Source organism: Grampus griseus (genome assembly GCF_964374135.1).
Source record: "Grampus griseus genome assembly, chromosome: 8".
Lineage (NCBI taxonomy): Eukaryota > Metazoa > Chordata > Mammalia > Artiodactyla > Delphinidae > Grampus > Grampus griseus.
Genome location: NC_139002.1, coordinates 103,642,784 through 103,659,722, shown reverse-complemented (window position 1 = coordinate 103,659,722; position 16,939 = coordinate 103,642,784). Strand labels below are relative to the sequence as shown.

The following is a 16,939-nucleotide window of genomic DNA, read 5'->3' as shown; positions in this document are numbered from 1 at the left end:
AAACCTCACGTGCTACCTCTACTTCCAGGTCAGAGCTCAGACTTAAGATTGTAGAGAGCGATCCTCCAAGAACAGGCAGGAATAGTCGAAGTAGGATAGCGTCGTTTTTCTTAAAGTGACAGGCTCAAGGCAATTGGGGTCAATCCAGCAGTTACAAGGGCGGTTTAGCTATTCTGAATCCAATCACTGAGCAAATTTCTTGACCGCAGTTTCAGGTTTCCGCCCCTTCATGGGGAAGAGGCATGAATAAGTGGATTGTTTCCCAGGTGAGGGAAAGAGGAGAGCCTTAGACAACTCGTTCCAAGAGCTCGAGGTGCAGCCAGTTCCGTCCTCCTTGTCTTACGCACCCCCATCCCACTAGCTCTGCAAAGCTGAGCTTCAGGCCCCAGTTTCACATACGAAGAGAATGAGGCGTAGAGAGGATGGGTCACACAGCCCTGCAACTTCGGAGCCAAGACCAAACTCGGGTTTGCCCCTCTCCCAAGCCCGGTTCTTTGCCCCAATTTTGCTGATGCGGATGTAGAGAGTGGGGATGGCCCGTCCTTAGTAGAAACCAACTTGGACCCTAAACCTGCTGTCATGGGGGATCGGGGCTACCCTTCCCCACCTTCTGCCTCTCATTGCCCGCCTACCCGGGAACTCCCAGGCCCAGTCGCCCCGCAGCCTCTGGGAGGGGAGCGGTGCTACCCGCCCGCGTCATCTGATGCTGTTTCCTGCAGGAGGGAGAACAGCGGAAAAAAGTGAAACTCCACCCTCCACCTCTGCCTCCCGCCCCCGGGGCCAAAGTACAAAGGGAGGAGGAAGAAGGGAACGGGGTTGGAGCCATCGGGTTGAGAGAGCCCAGCCGGGAAGAGGCAGCTTGGCCCAGCTAGAGACACTCCAGCCACCCCCTGCGCAAAGAGACCCAACCGGAGTCCAGGCGCTGCCCCTTGCTGGCCCCACCTTACACTTGGCGGGTGCCGGAGCCAGACTCCCAGGACTGCTCCAGACTGAGGGACGCCCGGGCCCCTCTGTGCCAGCGATGGTGAGACGCCGGAGGCCCCGGGGGCCCACCCCCCGAGCCTGACCACACTGCCCTAGGTCGCCTTCCCCCGGAAGCCCGAGATGCGGGGGGCCGGGAGGCGACACTCCTGGCTCCCCAGAGAGGCGTGGGTCTGGGGCTGAGGGCCAGGGCCCGGATGCCCAGGTTCCGGGACTAGGGCCTCGGCAGTCAGCAAGGGTGGGGACCAGGGGCACCCAGGGAAGGTCCCCCACACCCACCAACGCCAGCTCCCAGCCATGGAGCCCTTGAAGAACCTCTTCCTCAAGAGCCCGCTGGGGTCATGGAACAGCGGTGGCAGTGGGGGCAGTGGGGGAGGCGGCGGAGGTTGGCCAGAGGGATCCCCGAAGGCGGCAGCTTATGCCAACCCTGTGTGGACAGCCCTGTTTGACTACGAGCCCAATGGGCAGGACGAGCTGGCCCTGCGGAAGGGCGACCGTGTGGAGGTGCTGTCCCGGGATGCAGCTATCTCAGGCGATGAGGGCTGGTGGGCGGGCCAGGTGGGAGGCCAGGTGGGCATCTTTCCATCCAACTATGTGTCTCGGGGCGGCGGTCCGCCCCCCTGCGAGATGGCCAGCTTCCAGGAGCTGCGGCTGGAGGAGGTGATCGGCATCGGTGGCTTCGGCAAGGTCTACCGCGGCAGCTGGCGAGGCGAGCTGGTGGCTGTGAAGGCAGCTCGCCAGGACCCCGATGAAGACATCAGCGTGACAGCTGAGAGCGTGCGACAGGAGGCCCGGCTTTTCGCCATGCTGGCACACCCCAACATCATTGCCCTCAAGGCCGTGTGCCTGGAGGAGCCCAACCTGTGCCTGGTGATGGAGTATGCTGCCGGCGGGCCCCTCAGCCGTGCCCTGGCTGGGCGGCGTGTGCCCCCCCATGTGCTCGTCAACTGGGCCGTGCAAATTGCTCGTGGGATGCACTACCTGCACTGCGAGGCCCTGGTGCCTGTCATCCACCGAGACCTCAAGTCCAACAACAGTGAGTTTTGGGGAGCATGGGTGGAGGTTGGCATGGCCCAAGTACACACCTACTAACAACGCTTAGCTGAGCCTACCTGGGGATCTACTAGAGGCAGGAGTTCCTCCCCTAGGGGAATCTGAGTTGACCGGGGTGCCCGTGGGCTCACACTAGCCCCAAAGCAGGAGTTCCAGGCACCCAACAGAGTCCTTCACGCCCCATCCCCAAAAAGAGTCCTTGATCCCAGCTCACAGCTGCCAAGTTAAAAAAATTGGAACCTCTCACGTGGGCCGTAAGCAGCTTGCCTAACCGTGGCCACTACCTCAAGGAAGGAGGAGTGCTGGGTGCTGGCGCCCCCTCATCTGCAGGGAACTCCCCTGAAGTTCACCGTTGTCCTGTTGGTGCCTCCTCCCCCCTCCACTTGTGGTGGGCAGCTCCTCCAGAACAGAAATCTCAAAGGGGGAAAAACCACCCTCTTCCCCTGCCCCGTGGTGGTCAAAGCTGGGGCCAGGGATGGAATTCTGGCCCCACCCCTCCCCCCCTGGCTGCATGATCTCTAGCTGGTTATTTCAACTCAGAACCTCGATTTCAGACTCTGTAAAAAGGGAGTGATCGGGAGGGTGAAACGGCTTAACAGGCTGGGCATCCGATGCCCGGTACACAGTGGGTCCTCAGCCATGGGTGTGGATGTTTGAAGGCTGGATCACCAAGAGGGCTTTGCCTGGAATCAGCACTTGGGAGTGGGCGTGGCGGGGCTAAGAAAGACTCAAGCGGTAAGGCACTCCATCTCCAGCCATTTCAGGTCCTACACGCTGCCCAGCCTGGGCCCAAGACAAGCAAGTGGCAGGTTGGGAGGGCTTTCTGAAGCAGACGAGCTTCACACCAAGCCCAAAGCAGGGAGTGTTCAGCAGGGACCCAGTTGGATGCAGGGCCTGACAAGAGCAAAGGCAAGGAGGCAGGCCGCAGCACGGTAGTGGGTACCTGGGCTGGGCCTGCTGGGGGCTGAGGTGCAGCTGTAGAGCAAAAGGAAGGGCCGGTGAGGTCACTGGAGAGGCACGGGTGGCTCTTGGAGGGGTGAGCATGGATATTTTGAGCCTCCTGGCCTGGGCTGAGCATGGATAAGCGGCTTGTGGGGAGCAGAACACCAGGGCCCAGTGATATCCAAGTCCTTGCCAGGGCCAGAGGGGCCTGGGGAGGCCTGCCAGCGACCCCACCCACTCCTCTCATCCACAGTAGGGGGCAGATCCCACCTCTCAGCCTCCCTCCTGGGCCCTAGCCATCTAGGGACCCCCACTCCCTGCCCCAGCCTGAGGGGGATTCCCCGAAGGCCTGGGGGGAGGGGACTCCCGTCTTCTGTTTTTCCTCCAGTTTTCTTTCCAGAAAAAATGGAACAATAGCCCAGGCTCCTGCTCCCCACCCTCCCCACCGCTTCCTGCGTTTCCTGCTGCCCCTGAGCCGGCTTCCTGCCCCTGCTCCAGCCTCTGCTCTCTCCCCAGCCCAGCTGCCTGCAGGGGAGGAAAGAGCTGGGGGTAGGGGGTTTGTGGGAGAGGAAGGAGCCAGGGATTGCGCCCCTACTCCCCCCCAGTTCCCTCCCAGAGTCTGGGTGGTGGTGAAAGGCAGGCAGGGTGCCCTTAGCCTTGCTGAGCCTGGCCTCCCACCTCGCAGACCCCAGTTCTAGGCCCGGGCTGCTGTCTGCGGCATTGGCGGGGGGAGTCTCTGGGATGGGGGGGGCGCAGGCAGGAAACAATGGCGTGATTTTCCTGGACAATGGGGGCCTTGTGAGGAAGCCTGGCAGGGAGAGGAGGGGGAATTCTCTAGGCCCACGAGTCACAGGACTGACCAGCCAGCCCAGCCTGGGCCTGACCTCCCCCAATTCTCCACCAAAGGACCCCCGCCCCCATTGGAGACCTGAGCCAGGCCTCCCAGAAAGGAGAAGTAGGGACCATGGGAGGGAAGCGGAAGAGGCGTAAGCTGCCTAGGCCACTCCCAAGCTTCACAGAGGCAGCCCAGGAAGGGGGCTGGGGGCCAGGTCCCTTTCAGAGGCCAGGGAGCCCTAAGGGGATGCTGGGAGGGGGATCTCTAGCCCCTTCTCCTCTGAGTGACCCCTGACCGCCCCATCCCCAAGGTCTACATCAGACACCAGAAGAGCAACTTGGGTTGGAACAAATTCAAGGCACTTGGAGAAAAGCAGGGGACACGGAGGTGAGGATAAGGCTTCACAGGTGTCCGGTCAAGCTGGGGGTAGGAGGCGGCAGAAAGGCCACCAATAGAAAGAAGTCCTGAGACCTCGAGTGAGTTGCTGCCCCTCTCTGGACTTCAGATTACCTGGCCGAGAAAGGGAGGCTGGCCTCCCAGCTCGAGATGCTGGCGCAGAAGGTGATTCACCAGTCTGCGAGGTACCACAAGTGGCTAGAGACCCGACTGAGAAGCAGCCGTCAAGAGGATGGGTGGGTCCTGGCACCAGAGGAGGCGGGAGTCCCTCCCCCCAGCCCCAGTACATGGATCCCTTTGCCTGGTCCCTCTCCAGCTGCCTGCCCCAGCCTGCGGCGGCTCTTCTCTGGAATGAACTTTCGCAGAGCTTACTGAATGGTCCAGTTCTGAGTCTTCAGCAGCCGGGCCGGAGGCTGTTGTGAAGCTGGGAGTAAGATGTTAGAGGTTGGAGGAGAAAGTCAATCTGAGAGAGATTAGCAGCAGAATCTTTAGGACAACTGTCAGATCCCGCGCTAAAGCTTTAAGAAGCGTGATCTCGCTGGACTTGCCTGGCGGCTCAGTGGTTAAGACTCTGCGCTTCCTCTCTACAGGTGGCACGGGTTCCATCCCTGGCTGGGGAACTAGGTTCCCACATGCCGCTTGGTGCCGCCAAAAAAAAAAAAAGGTGATCTTGTTTAATACTCATGATGACCCTCTGAGGTGGGTTTTGTCGTCATGCCTAGCTTTAACTGTTCAGTACTCAGCCCCAGTTTAGCTAAGAGGAGAGGGTAGATTGCAGGATCATTCTCTGAATTTTGAGAAATTGTGGGAAGATTTGCCAGGCATGGTGGAAGGATGAAGATGGTTGTTGAGGGCATAAAGACGTCAGGTAGGGCAGCTGATAGGCAGCTGGATCGACTTCTGAACTGGAGCTCCCAATGTGGGAGATGCCAGTGAGGAGGGGGCAGCTGGCACCTGGGAGAGTCCAGGACAGCCTGGGGGCAGTGGGCCAAGGTCAAGGGGAGGCCAGGCTCTGAGGAACGCCAGCATTGAAAAGGCTAAGGGTGGGGAGGCCCTGAAGGAAACAGCAAAAGCAGCCAGAGGTCCTGGGAGCCAAGGACAGCAGGGAGGGGTTGAGCAGCAGTGCCAGATGCCCCCAGGAGGCCCAGAGAGCTCGGCCAGCAGCAGGATCAGGAGTTGTGGCTTTAGACCTAGAAAAGCGAATACCCTGCTTCTGTCACCTCCTCTGAGAAGTCTTCCCTGACTCGCTGGGCTGTATTAGGTGCCCGTGTCCTCTGCCCCCACTATGGTGCTGTCACTCTGGGCAGGATTGCTGAGAGGTGTGCCCTGAAAGGACGTGTGTTCAGAAATGTCATTGGCTTGGATGTCACTTCTCTACAATGCAGTTGGCTATAACCAGAAAAGTAGAGAGGCCTCTTCAGAACCTTGAAAATTCTATAATTTTGTCCTCTTTTTATTCCTCTAAAACTTCTCTCCTTTGAGCCATGCTTTTCCTGGTGAGAGATTTGCAAGCTGCTGCTTCTCCTCTCTGTACAGAGTATGGTGGCCCCATATGGGACAAAGCCATCAGCCCTTGCCACGTCTATCCACTACTACATTTGTCCCAAACTCCTTTCTAGCCAAGAACCACCACTTTCTTAGACCCCTTTCTCTCTCTTCACATCCAGCTGCATCAGTGGATATCTTTTGGAATCTTTCCCCTGGGAGCGGGTGCGCTAGCCACAATGGGACATGGACACCAGGGGTCTGTAGTGCCTGCTGGGCTTCCTTTCTCACGAGGGGGTTCCCTCCTGCTCCCCACCCCGAGGCAGGTTCTGATTCACACTCCTGCCTCAGCAAAATGACAAGACACAGGTTTCTCTTGAAATCAAAGTTACAAATGCTGAGAGGCTGCCATATTGCCCACTTCTTTCTTTCTTTTTTTTTTTTTTGGCCACACCGTGGCATGCGGGATATTAGTTCCCCAACCAGGGATTGAACCGTGCCTTCTGCAGTGGAAGCGTGGAGTCTTAACCACTGGACCACCAGGAAGGTCCCCATATTGCCCATTTCTATTCCGTGCAGTGTTAGGAGAAAGTTAGAGCACTGGCTTTGGAAGCACACAGACCAGGTCGTGGCATCTGCTTTATTTGCATATGCCCTAGGTTAAATCAAATTATTGCTCAGTCTCCTCTTCTGCGAAATGGGGATAATGATGTCTACCTCATAGACTTTTATTTTTGTGAGTGCTAATGCTGAGTGTAAAATGCCTGGCCTCTGGTAACCCCTTGGTAAATGTTTCCCAGCCTTGTGCTTATTGTCTGATTCTACCCCAACCCCAGCTATGAGCTCTCCAGGGCAAGATTGAGACCAGTTCACCTCGGTGCCCCCAGTACCCAACCAGGATGTCTGTCAGATGACAGTTTGCTCCCAGCTCCTCCCTTGTCCCCACCACCTGAGCCTGGAGCACCACAGCCCTTCCTCTCTTCCCCAGTTCTGCTGCTGCAGCCCATTGAAGGTGACGACATGGAGCACAAGACCCTGAAGATCACTGACTTCGGCCTGGCCCGCGAGTGGCACAAAACCACGCAAATGAGTGCTGCAGGCACCTATGCCTGGATGGCTCCTGAGGTTATCAAGGCCTCCACCTTCTCTAAGGGCAGCGATGTCTGGAGGTGCGGCTGGGTGGAGGCTGGACAGATATGGGGCTGCAGAGGGCAGAGGTGGCTGCCAAAATCTAGGGCTGGGCAGACAAGCAGAGCCCAGAGGGAGGGACACAGACCACTGAGCTCTTGGTTGCCTTGGGATGAAATGGCAACGAATAAGTAGAGGAGGGGACATAGACCCTTTGTCTCACCCACAGTTTTGGGGTGCTCCTGTGGGAACTGCTGACTGGGGAGGTGCCCTACCGTGGCATCGACTGCCTTGCTGTAGCCTATGGAGTGGCCGTTAACAAGCTCACACTGCCCATCCCATCCACCTGCCCCGAGCCCTTCGCACAGCTCATGGCCGGTAAGGGGATGGGGCAGGAGGGTGAGGGGCAGAGCTCCTTGGCCCAGGACATATCCACTCACAGACCCCTTCTTATCCTGTCCCCCCTCCACTCCGTTTCCCCAGATTGCTGGGCGCAGGATCCCCACCGCAGGCCCGACTTCGCCTCCATCCTTCAGCAGTTGGAGGCACTAGAGGCGCAGGTCCTGCGGGAAATGCCGCGGGACTCCTTCCATTCCATGCAGGAAGGCTGGAAGCGCGAGATCCAAGGCCTCTTTGACGAGCTGCGGGCCAAAGAAAAGGTGGGAGGAGTCGGGGTCCCAGAGTTGGAAGGGGACGCCGGGAAGGAATGTCTCCCCGGGTTCCATGGGGCAGAAGGTGGGGGTGAGCGTCTGAGACCGTACCCGACTGACTCCACCGCCTCCATTGTCCCGGGCACAGGAACTACTGAGCCGCGAGGAGGAGCTGACCCGCGCGGCGCGTGAGCAGCGTTCACAGGCAGAGCAGCTGCGGCGGCGCGAGCACCTGCTGGCCCAGTGGGAGCTGGAGGTGTTCGAGCGCGAGTTGACGCTTCTATTGCAGCAAGTTGATCGCGAACGGCCACACGTTCGCCGCCGCCGCGGAACCTTCAAGCGCAGCAAACTCCGCGCGCGCGACGGCGGCGAGCGCATCAGCATGCCGCTCGGTAAGGGGCGGGTCCCAGCACGCCGCCCGCCATTGGCTTCGTGGGCGGAGGGGTGGGGTCAGGCGGGTGTGCTGGCCACACCGGGATTGGTCTAGGGCGTTGGTGGGTGGGCCTGTAAGACGAGGCTGGAAGGGGAGGGGCCCGGAGTGTGTTTTCGTTTGTGGGCGGGTTTTGGCGGGAATATTTGCATGTCGGCCTGGGAATGGCTACGGCCGGGAAGGGGCGGGGCTCATGAAAGTTCTGAGAAAGCCGAGGGAGTGGGGTGGGGCCGCCTCCTGGGAATCTCCGACTCCGCTGCGCTTCTCCGCGTGAGAAGTCTGCTTTCCTTACGGAGAGCCTGGGGCCCAGGAAGGCAGTGAGGCCGACCCCAGACACCCAGCCACTGTGCCAGGCCCTGTTCCAGCACTGCCTGCGTGGCCTGGGAACTGCCGAGGGGCCCTGCAGGTTAGGATCCAGTCTCTCCTTCACCACAAACCTGCGCCCTGCTTCCCCCCCAACCCCAGACTTCAAACACCGCATCACCGTGCAGGCCTCTCCCGGCCTGGACAGGAGGAGAAACGTCTTCGAGGTCGGGGCTGGGGACTCGCCCACCTTCCCCCGGTTCCGGGCCATCCAGTGTAAGAAACTTCGCCTCCCCTTGCCCATGCCCTTACCCCCAGACCTTATCCTTTTGTCAGTCAAACCTTATCCTTGGAAGTAGATCCCACACACTGTCTCCTCCTCTTCTCCCCTGCTCCCAGGCGCCCTCCCCTATCTGTCTAAACTGGTACCTCTAAGTTCCCCAAGCAGCATGCATTTTACAACTTTTTTCAGTCTAGCAATTGTATGACACTATGTCCCATTCATTTTCCTAAACACTTTGCTAATATTATTCCTCACGAAGACACTGTGAGGTAGATGTCCTTGTTATTATATAAGTTTTACTGATGAGAAAAGTAACTGCCTAATGTTGCACAGCTAGCAAGTGGCAGAGTCAGAATTCAAACCCACGCAGTTTGCTGTAGTGGCTGTACTAACTACTAAGCAGCAAATGCCGGGTGAAGAAGGACTAGATGAGATGCCTCACTGCCAGTCCCAGGACCCCACACCCGCCTACCCCAGTTCTGTTCAGATTCTCTGTGGCCCAAAGCTCACCCTGGGAATGGGATGGGGCCCAGCCTGACCCACACCCCACCCCAATCCTCCAAGAAGTTGCCCCTGGAGCTTGATTCTCATGATGGGAGGACAAGGATCAGGGTTCTTGACCTCAGCTCAGACTCCTTCCATTCCCCCCTCCCCCTGCCCGCCACAGTGGAGCCTGCAGAACCAGGCCAGGCATGGGGCCGACAGTCCCCAAGACGTCTAGAGGACTCAAGCAATGGAGAGCGGCGAGCATGCTGGGCCTGGGGGCCCAGTTCCCCCAAGCCCGGAGAAGCCCAGAACGGGAGGTGAGTACCTGAGTGTCACCCACCGAGTGTCTTCTGCCTCCCAACAGTCCTGAGATTCACGAAGCACAACTCCCCTCTCGTCCCCTCACCAGGAGAAGGTCCCGCATGGACGAAGCCACGTGGTACCTGGATTCAGATGACTCATCCCCCTTAGGATCTCCTTCCACACCCCCCATGCTCAATGGTGAGTGGCCTTGTCTCCCCCCAGCAGACTGTTGCTGCACTCCTGTGGGTCCTATGGGCAGGCTACAAGAAGCCAGCCTGCAAGGCAGGCCATTCCTAGAACCCAGGTCTGACCCATCAGCCCACAACTGAGCTGGATCCAGCCTAGGCCTCAGGGACCCTATTCAGGGCTGGCCTGCAAGAGGGCTCTCCCCTGGCCCTGTGGCAGCTGCTGTGCCCTCAGCAAGCTCTAGGGAAGACAGGAAAACAAGGAACGGTGCCCCGCATTTGGGACCCAGGGGAAGCTGGGCCGAGACCAGAGAAGGAAACTGTGCATGTGGGGTGGAGCTAGAAAAGTGGCTGCCACACTGTGCTTCTCAGAGTCCCTTCTGGGGAGCCTGTAGGTGGAGAAGAGGATAAGAAATCTGAACGGGTGGGGATCTAGGGCCTACTCACTGCATCTGGGGCAGTTCTGGACTTTTCTGTTTTCCATAATGGCAGTAGCACTTACTGTGTGTCAGGCATTCCATCCAAGCAACAATCTCACGAGGGATTATTATACCCATTTGAGAGATGAGAAAACAGAGGCTCTGCGAGGTAAAGTAATCTGCCTAAATCCCCCAGCTAAGGATTTGAACCCAGGGAGACTTTGACTCTCATGCTCGTAGTGAGCTTTCCCAGAAACTTTCACTTGAAGAAAGGGTTTCTCACATACAAACTACTTGGGAAGCTAGGGGGTTAGCAGAAACTGGGGCTCCTGTGTCAGAGGGACAAGGGCTCAGCTCAGCACTGCCCAGCATTGGCAGGGACTGGAAAGTTGCAGTCTCCCTTGCCCGTGGGTCCCTTTAGAGCCCCCAGCTGTACCTGCTTCTCGCAGCCAGAATATAGGACCTGGCTTAACTGTCATCAGACCAGAGTCCTATTCAGCAAACAAGTTAGACTCACTCCTCTCACCCCACCCAGCGCATCACCTCCACCATTACCTGAGCTACATTTCACAGTAACAATAACAGCAAACGTTTATTGGGTCCTTCCTGTGTGCCATTTTATAGAGGAGGAAACTGAGGCACAGAGAGGTTAAGTGGTTTGAAATAGGGCATACAGCAGAACAGGGATTTGAGCCCAGGTCTGACTCCAGAGGCAGGGCCCTGGAGCCCCGTCTGCCACACCATTTTCTGCTCCAGCAGTTGCATTGCCCCAAGCTAGCTGTGCTGCAGGCACTGAACTGAGAATTGGAAGGCCAAGGGGGCTGCTTGTAGTCACCTGCTCTAGAACGCCCCAGGCCAGAAGGGTCAATGGAGAACTTGAGGTCCTGTCAACCTGGGTGTGTGGTCTGAAGGAGCCCCTGACCATATTCTGCAGATCCATTTGGCCTTACTCTCCCTGAGCTCCCAGGAGCAGGGACACAATGGCCTGGACCCCATCTTTCTCTGGCTTGCCCTCTTACCTAAAAGGATATCACCTGTCCCAGCCCAGCTGCTGGCTGAGCACTTGGTTCCCCTGGTGCAAGCCCACCCTCCAGCCATCTTGGGCCCACCTACGAGTGCATGACCTTGACCTCCCAACCACCCACAGAGTGAAAAACCTGGCTAAGAATCAAAGACCCTGTGAGACTGTCCCAGGCATTAGCCACACCACCGGGGAGCCCCAGCTCCCACCCCTCGTCCGCACCTGGGTGTTCCGGCCCCTGGGGAACTGGTTGCAATGAGTGGCAGATTGGTGGGCGCAGTCAGCCTGCACTGACAGCAACTGCCGCCTGAAGCTTGTTGCCCTGGAGCCGCTAACTACCACGTGGCCGTGTCCTCTCTGTGAGGCCCCACAGAAGCGATTTCACCTTCGTCTCTGGGTCAAGCATGTTTTTTCTCTTTCTCCTTAACAACAGGGTTGCCAGCTCTTACTGCCAGGGAGTTTAGAGGCAAATTAAAATCCTTGCCGAGTTACCTGGGGCAAGTCGCTTACTTTTGGGAACCTCGGTTTCTCAGAATATCGGCCTCAGGAACTTCTTTCCATTCTTAGTTTGTGTGCTGACCTCCAGCTTCACTTCACTTTGTTCCATTTTTCTTGCCTGTTTTAAACATGTTTTTCCCCTGTTCTGTTTAAACTCACTGTAAATGATCAGTTTCCTCACCTGTAAAGTAGCGTAACAGCAGTCACCTTACATGGTTGTCACAGGATTGTAAGAATGGACTCTTCCATCAAACATGTATTGGCATATATCATGAGCCAGGCATCGATGTGCTAGAGATCAACACTGCCCTGACCTTGGGGAGGGCCTAGTCTGGTGGAAAAGCAGACTCAGAAATAAACAAGGACAGTAGGGAGTAGTACGTGGTGGGGCGAGGGCTGTACAAGGCATAACGTGAGCAAGAACCGCACAGGTTACAGGGGATTCTGGCAAAGCTTCTAAATGAGGAAAAACCTCTTGTTTTCCTCTCCATTCTACTCACTTCGCTTCTGACACTAGATGCCTGGGGGTTTTCCCCACACCGACCAATTCTGGGACACCAGCTGGGGGTCCTACAATCCAATCCAATTCTAACACTGCCTACCTGGAGTTAGTTTGTGTCAGATCCCACAGGTTAAGGGTTCAGGCCCACAGGACTGCTCCTCCCCACTTCAGACACCAGTTGTACGTTCGGGTTGTCACCTGTGCTCCCCACCAACCAGCTATAAATCAGAGGTCCCCACGACCCCCTCCTCAGATCTGATGATTTGCTAGAACAGCTCACAAAGCTCAGGAAAGCCATTTACTTACTAGATTACCAGTTTATTAAAAAGGTTACAGGTCAAGAACAACCAGATGGAAGAGATGTGTAGGGCAGAGTATGTGGGAGGACACAGAGTGTCCACGCCCTCTCCAGACACGCTACTTTCCCAGCACCTCCACTGGTTCACCACCCAGAAGTGCTTGGAACGCTTTGGCTGGGTTTTTGTGGAGGCCTCATTACATGGACACGATTGATTGCTTAAATTCTTGGCCATTGGTGATGGGATTCAATCTCCAGCTCCTCCCCTTCCCAGTGCAGGTGGAGGCTGAAAGTTCTAACCCTCTAATCATATAGTTCGTTCCCTTGGCAACCAGACCCCATCCTTAGGAGCTTTCCAAAAATGGCTGCATCAATATGAACTCAGATGTGGTTAAAAGAGCTCCTTATGAATAACAAAAGGCGCTCCTTTCACCTTTATCTTTCTAACACTTAGGAAATTCCAAGGGTTTGGGGAGTCCTGTACCAGGTATGAGATGAAGACAAAATATATACTTTTTTATAAATCAGAATGTCATAGCTTCACAGAGGATGTGACATGTCAGCTGGGTCTTGAATGGTAAATAAGGGATCACTGAGAGCCGAGGGGGGGAAGGTGTGCTGAGCGGAGGGAATGGTGTGTGTACAGCCGTGGGGCCCACCACACCTGAGGAAGGGGAATCCAGGTTGGAACTCAGAGGGAGAGCTGAGAGCCAGGGACTCACAGGCCTGAAGCAGCAAGTGGGGTTCAGGCCTGCATCCCCTCGGTCTGTGGAGCCCAGTGCAGCCCCAGCACATGGGCCAGCAGACGTTTGTTGAATGAATGAGTGAAGGTGGAAAGGCAGGCAGGAGCCAGTTCAGGAAGGGCCTGGAAATTGATGGGGGACTTTTGAAGCAGACTTGTCTCTAGCAGATTTGCATTTTAGGAGGCAGTGGTCACTGCAGGGGTGGGGTGGGGTGGGGGGATAAGAGTCAGAGAGATGGGGGGAATTCCCTGGCGGTCCAGTGGTTAGGACCCCTGTGCTCTCACTGGCAAGGGCGCGGGTTCAGTCCCTGGTTCGGGAACTAAGATCCCGCACACCGCATGGTGTGGCCAAAAAAAAAAAATAGAGAAAGATGGGGTAAGGGTTGTGGCTGAGGACAGGGGCCCCAAGCAAAGTCCTGGTTCGTGGCAGAGACTCACTTTTCCCAGCTTTGCATTTGTTCCTCTGGACACCCAGCCCAGCGCTCCGCTCCAGGCAGGCCCAAGGAAGAGAGAGGGCTCTGAAACCCAGACAAGGAGCTTAGACCTTCTTCTAGTGGCAGTGGAAAGCCATGGCAGGTTCTAGAGCTAAGGAGGACCTGACAAAATTGGGGTTTGTGGGAAGCCATCACAGACTGCCCTACGTCCTCAATGACAGGTTCCCCAGACCCACCCCAGGTGGTCTAGAATGGAGTCGGGCCAACCCTAGGCCCACAGGTTAGGACACAGATGTCCTGAAATCCAGGGCGGTTCAGGCTTAGCTGAGCCCTTAACCTCTCCAAGCCTGGGCCATGAGGATCAGACAACATAATGCCCCTAAATCATTCAGCTCAGGCCTGACGCAAACAGCTCATCTCTCTGAGCCTCAACTTGCTCATTTCTGGAATAGGGACAGTGATGCGTGCCTCTCAGGGCTGTTGTGTACATTGGAATTGACCTGTGTGCTCCCGCTGGAGGGGGGCGGGCGAGCAGAAGGACCAGGGCTGCCCAGCCAGGAAGGAGGTGGGCACAGAGCATGGGTCCCAGACCTGTCCCCGGACCCCTCCAGATAATCCACTGAGGCCCCGATCTGGCCTCAGCTTGCTTGCTGGTGGATCCCCTGCCTGCCCTCCAGCCCACCCTCCATCTCTGGGCTCCAGGGCACCTGGTTGCCTCCCAGGCTTTGCTCCTGCTGGTTCCTCAGACTGCGATGCCCACCCCACCTTGCCCGGCCCCGCCCCTTCTGAAAGGCCAGAAAGTGTGTCTGCTGGGGGAGGCGCGGCGGCCTGGGAGGAGTTGGGCTGGCCGTCAGAGGGGAGCAGAAGCCAGTCCTTGCTCCAGGGCCGCCGAGGGGTCCCCCCGAAGTCGGCCTAACCTGTGTACCCGCCACCAGGTAACCCCCCGCGGCCGAGCCCGGAGCCCGAGGAGCCGCGGCGGCCGGGCCCGGCGGAGCGCGGCAGCGGCTCCGGGACGCCCAAGCTGATCCAGCGCGCGTTGCTGCGCGGCACCGCCCTGCTCGCCTCGCTGGGCCTCGGCCGCGACCTGCAGCCCCCGGGTGGACCGGGCCGCGAGCGCGGGGAGCCCCCGCCAACGCCCCGCGCCCCGCTGCCCACGCCGTCCCCCGCCGAGCCGCCCCCCTCTCCGCTCATCCGCTTCTCCCCCGAGATGCCGGACGCCCAGGCCTCCCCGCTGAGCCCCGACGCCCCCGGCTCGCCCTCCCCCGCGCCCCTGCTGCTGGAACTGGGTGTCCCCGCCGGCCAGCCATCAGCCAAGAGTCCCCGGCGCGAAGAGGAGAGGCGCGGTGAGTGGACTCTGCCTGGTGACAGAGGGGAGGAGGGGCTGGTGGGGACGCGCAGGGCAGTACAGCCGGGGCCACAGCTGTCTGCTGACCGCCCCCTCAGGGCGATGAGGATGCACCATAGGGAACTGAGTTCCCCGTTCAGCCGTCCATGGGGGTGGGGGCGGGCAGGGGCCAGGCCAGGCCAGTTGTGAGATAATAGAAATGAAGACGATGACGCTAGCGAACTCCTACAGGTTGCTTACTTGTGCCAGGCACTGTTGCTAGTGCTTTACAGAGGTTGCCTCATTCAGTTATGGAAACAAGGCTGTGAACTAGGTACTCTGGTTATACCTGTTTTTCAGATGAAATATCGAGGGATTCCAGGCTCCCACTAGTAAGTGGCCGGGCTGGGATCCAAGCCCAGGTCCCTCTGCTCCAGAGGACTCCTCACTCTTAACTGCTACGTAGTAAACAGATGCGCCCCCAAGCATGAAGGGCCGTGGAAGCTATGAGTCCCATAACTCACTGTACAGATGAGGAAGCTGAGGCCCAGAGCAGGGCAGTGCCTCCCGGGGACACCCAGGAGGTGGTGACTGCCTGACCTCGGCCCTCTCCCCCTCCCTTCATAGGAAGCGCCGTCTCGCCCCCACCAGGGATATCACGCTCTGCTCCTGGCACCCCAGGTACCCCACGCTCACCGCCTCTGGGCCTCATCAGTCGACCTCGGCCCTCACCCCTTCGCAGCCGCATCGACCCATGGAGCTTTGTGTCAGCCGGGCCACGGCCTTCACCCCTGCCCTCGCCACAGCCTGCACCCCGCCGGGCACCCTGGACCTTGTTCCCAGACTCAGACCCCTTCTGGGACTCTCCACCCGCCAACCCCTTCCGAGGGGGCCCTCAGGACTGCAGGGCGCAGACCAAAGACGTGGGTGCCCAGGCCCCGTGGGCACCAGAGGCAGGGCCCTGAGTGGGCCGGGCTGCTCCCCACGCGCCCACCGCCCTCCAGGAGCCTCAGCATACACTGGAATAGGAGCCGGTCATGCCTCTGTAGCTGCCTTGGTTTCGCCCAGGGACCCCGCCCCCCCCGGGGGTCAGGAACACTACACTGCACAGGAAGCCTTCACACTGGACGGGGGGCCTGCACCCCTCCACACCTGCAACGTGCAGGTCCCCCGACTTACCCGCCCCACTGGGGCCCAACACTGTACCCAGCTGGTTGGGAGGACCAGAGCCTGACTCAGGGAATTGCCCCCAGGGGTGGTGCAGGGAGGAGGGGAGGTGCAGGGGAGAGGGGCCGGCCTTAGCTGTCACCAGCACTTTTGACCAAGTCCTGCTACTGTGGCCCCTGCCCCAGGGCTTCGTGCCTGGGCCCCCCTGCCCCGGGGGTCATTTGGGGCCGGGGTCTCTGGGTGCCTTCCTGCTGCCCCGGCCAGGGTTGGGGCCATGGCCTCGGGATCCAATGAAGCCAAATAAACTCCCCAAGCTGTCTCCCCAAGCACAGCCTGTCACTTTCTTGGAGGTAACCAGGGGATCCAAACCGTCACATGACCCTGGGGACCTCATGCCCTCAGCATGGGCCTAGGCTGGGATGCTCTGCACCACATCCCTCTCCTGGGATCAAGTCCGCTTCATCACCAGGCATTCAAGGCCCTTCTCAGCCTCCCTGGCACCCACACGCTCGGGCCTCACCCATCTTCTCCCACCCTCACTAAGCCTTTCCCACCATTTCAAGCAACTGTGTTTGCTCTGATTCTTCCTGTTGCTGGGTGGTCCCGGCTCATCCTTAAGGCCCAGCAACAACATCACCTCCCCTGGGATGCCCTCCCAGCTATGCTGCTCCCACCCCAGGCAGCTCGCTGAACTCAGGAGCCCACAGCCCTCCAGGTGGCATCTTGGTGGTTTGTCCTGGGTTTGTTTCTATCCCGTGGTCTGGATACAAGAGGGGGCCCCCACCCTGACACCCGGCTCCACTCAAGCTTCTCTTAATGCCATGGGGTTCTGCGGACTACCCCTCCCACACCACGCCCTACGGCAGGGGACCCTGGGCTCAGCCCCTCCATGGTTTATGGGAGGCGGGGTCCAGGCTCCCTCTCCCCGTCCCCTGCGCACTCCATGGCAGCCAGACCTACTGTGACTCCAGTGTTTACCAGGGTGGGGACTCAGGAGGGCTGGGCATGAAGGGTTCTCAGGAAGCACTGAGAGTGGAGGGAGCATCATCTGTCCAGGGAGCTCCGGGCATCCTC

At 58.6% G+C, this 16,939-nt stretch overlaps 1 protein-coding gene across 1 annotated transcript; it reads left to right on the top strand.

Moving 5' to 3' along the window:
* The first annotated feature begins 760 nt into the window (after positions 1–760).
* MAP3K11 (mitogen-activated protein kinase kinase kinase 11) lies at positions 761–15,796 on the top strand. The gene is made up of 10 exons (XM_082659978.1): positions 761–2,017; positions 6,681–6,861; positions 7,050–7,198; positions 7,304–7,479; positions 7,619–7,862; positions 8,366–8,479; positions 9,154–9,289; positions 9,382–9,473; positions 14,310–14,717; positions 15,326–15,796. The coding sequence occupies exons 1-10, from the start codon at positions 1,279–1,281 to the stop codon at positions 15,661–15,663; spliced, it is 2,577 nt and encodes an 858-aa protein (XP_082516104.1). The 5' UTR covers positions 761–1,278; the 3' UTR covers positions 15,664–15,796.
* Positions 15,797–16,939: the final 1,143 nt, after the last annotated feature.

Excerpts from the sequence above, each read along its gene's own strand:
- MAP3K11 (XM_082659978.1), top strand. The coding sequence starts at position 1,279 with ATGGAGCCCTTGAAGAACCTCTTCCTCAAGAGCCCGCTGGGGTCATGG. Across the intron at positions 6,862-7,049 it reads AAGGGCAGCGATGTCTGGAG|TTTTGGGGTGCTCCTGTGGG; the intron begins GTGCGGCTGGGT and ends TCTCACCCACAG. Across the intron at positions 8,480-9,153 it reads CCGGTTCCGGGCCATCCAGT|TGGAGCCTGCAGAACCAGGC; the intron begins GTAAGAAACTTC and ends TGCCCGCCACAG.